General features: G+C 36.6%; 1 protein-coding gene across 1 annotated transcript in view; it reads left to right on the forward strand.

Annotated features, from left to right (window-relative positions):
- Positions 1–1794, forward strand: part of CUNH10orf76 (chromosome unknown C10orf76 homolog) — a 232993-nt gene that overhangs the window by 50587 nt on the left and 180612 nt on the right. The window contains exon 12 of the mRNA XM_023511776.1: positions 249–324. Coding sequence (XP_023367544.1) covers positions 249–324 — 76 coding nt within the window. The remainder of the gene's footprint in view (positions 1–248; positions 325–1794) is intronic.

Genomic DNA, 1794 nt, shown 5'->3' on the forward strand with positions numbered 1-1794 from the left:
TCCCCAAAAAAAAAAAAAAAAAAAAAAAAAAAAATAATGAGGTAGCTAAGAACTGGTCCTCCGGAATTAAAGTTAAGGTCTTGAGTCCTTCCAGTATACTTTTGCATATGCACAAAAGCGAAGTAAAGGGAACAATAGAAACTGAAAGGGATTCATAATGAGGACCTGGGGTGAAATATTATCTTGATGGTTATACTTTTAACTCTTCCACTGTGAGAACCATTCTAATTTGTTCTCTTTTTCTTTAGAACCAATGAGGCCATTCTTCTGGCACTTTATGAAGCTGTTCATTTAAATCGCAACTTCATCACAGTATTAGCTCAGGTTGGTTATATTAAAACCCAAATCTCTTTTTCTTTCTGAATTTCATATAGTTTGATTCCATTGAAAAGCCTATATGGCTGTACCTGTTTAAATCCTGTTTTGCATTGGTAAGTGGTAGTGAGGAGGTGTAGCAGTTGCCTTTGCTTCATGCTATCCTTAAATATATATGTTTCTATCTGGTGCCGAAGTGAGTCTAATAGTATGCAGTGTTAATGGTTTTGACCAGTTTACTGATTCTGTTGACTCAAATGAGTTGAGATTACTTCATTTTGTTCACTAGAAATCCCATTGTATTATGTGCCATATGGGTTTTTATATCAGTCATTCTATTTCCTAAACCACTGTGGAATTATATCTGGAGGTAAAATAGGCCAAGTCATGTATCTTACTCTCTCACCAATTTCCACAGAAGAAAAGTAAAAAATATCCTGACCATGTAATGGTCTACAAACACTGAAGCAGGAAGTCATAGAATACTGAGTGCTAGGTCACAGGCCTCACGGCTATAGCCTCAGTAGTTAGGAGTTGGCGCAGAAGGAACAAAAATAGCTTGAGAACTCAAGTGCTGCCCTTGAAAACTGTCTTAAAAAATTGATAAAGTGTTTTTGTTTTAAAGCCAGACTGTTTAAAATATGTATGTATGTTTCTTTTAGAGGAAAGTTTTTTTTGTTTGTTTTGAGACAGAGTCTCAACTATGTCTCCCTCAGTAGAGTGCTGTGGCATTACAGCTCACAGCAACCTCCAACTCTTGGGCTTAAGCAGTTCTCTTGCCTCAGCCTCCCAAGTAGCTTGGACTACAGGTGCTTGCTACAACACCCTGCTATTTTTCTGTTGCAGTTGTCATTGTTGTTTGGCCGGCTGGGGCTGGGTTCAAACCCGCCAACTCCTGTGTATACGGCCGGTGCCCTAACCACTGAGCTATGGGTACTGAGCCTAAAGGAAAGTTTGCTTTTTTTTCTCTTAAGGGCAGATGTATGGAATTTACTTATGAGTATTTTTTGTTTTGCTTTTTTTAATATTTAAATTAAAAAAATTAAATAACAATTTAAAGATTTAAAATTATTATGGGTACATAATAGTTATATATATTTATATGGTATATGTGATGTTTTCATATAGGCATACAATGTGAAGTGATCAAATCAGGGTAATCGGAGTATCTATCACCTTAGGCATTGATCGTTTCTTTGTGTTAGGAATATTCCAATTACATTCTTTAGTTATTTTAAAGCATACTCTAAACTTAATTGTTAATTGTAGTCACTTTGTTGTGCTGTCAAATATTGTTCATTTTGTCTAATTATCTAACTATATTTGTGTACCTATTAACCCCATCTCCACTTTGTTCCCTCCTCCCTGATGCCCTTACTGATTGAGTTTTTTTGTTTTTGTTTTTGAGACAGAGCCTCAAGCTGTCCCCCTGGGTGGAGTGCTGTGGCATCACAGCTCACAGCAACCTCCAACTCCTGG

The sequence above is a fragment of the Otolemur garnettii genome, unplaced genomic scaffold, assembly GCF_000181295.1.
Source record: "Otolemur garnettii isolate 467f Iridium unplaced genomic scaffold, OtoGar3 scaffold00021, whole genome shotgun sequence".
Classification (NCBI taxonomy): domain Eukaryota; kingdom Metazoa; phylum Chordata; class Mammalia; order Primates; family Galagidae; genus Otolemur; species Otolemur garnettii.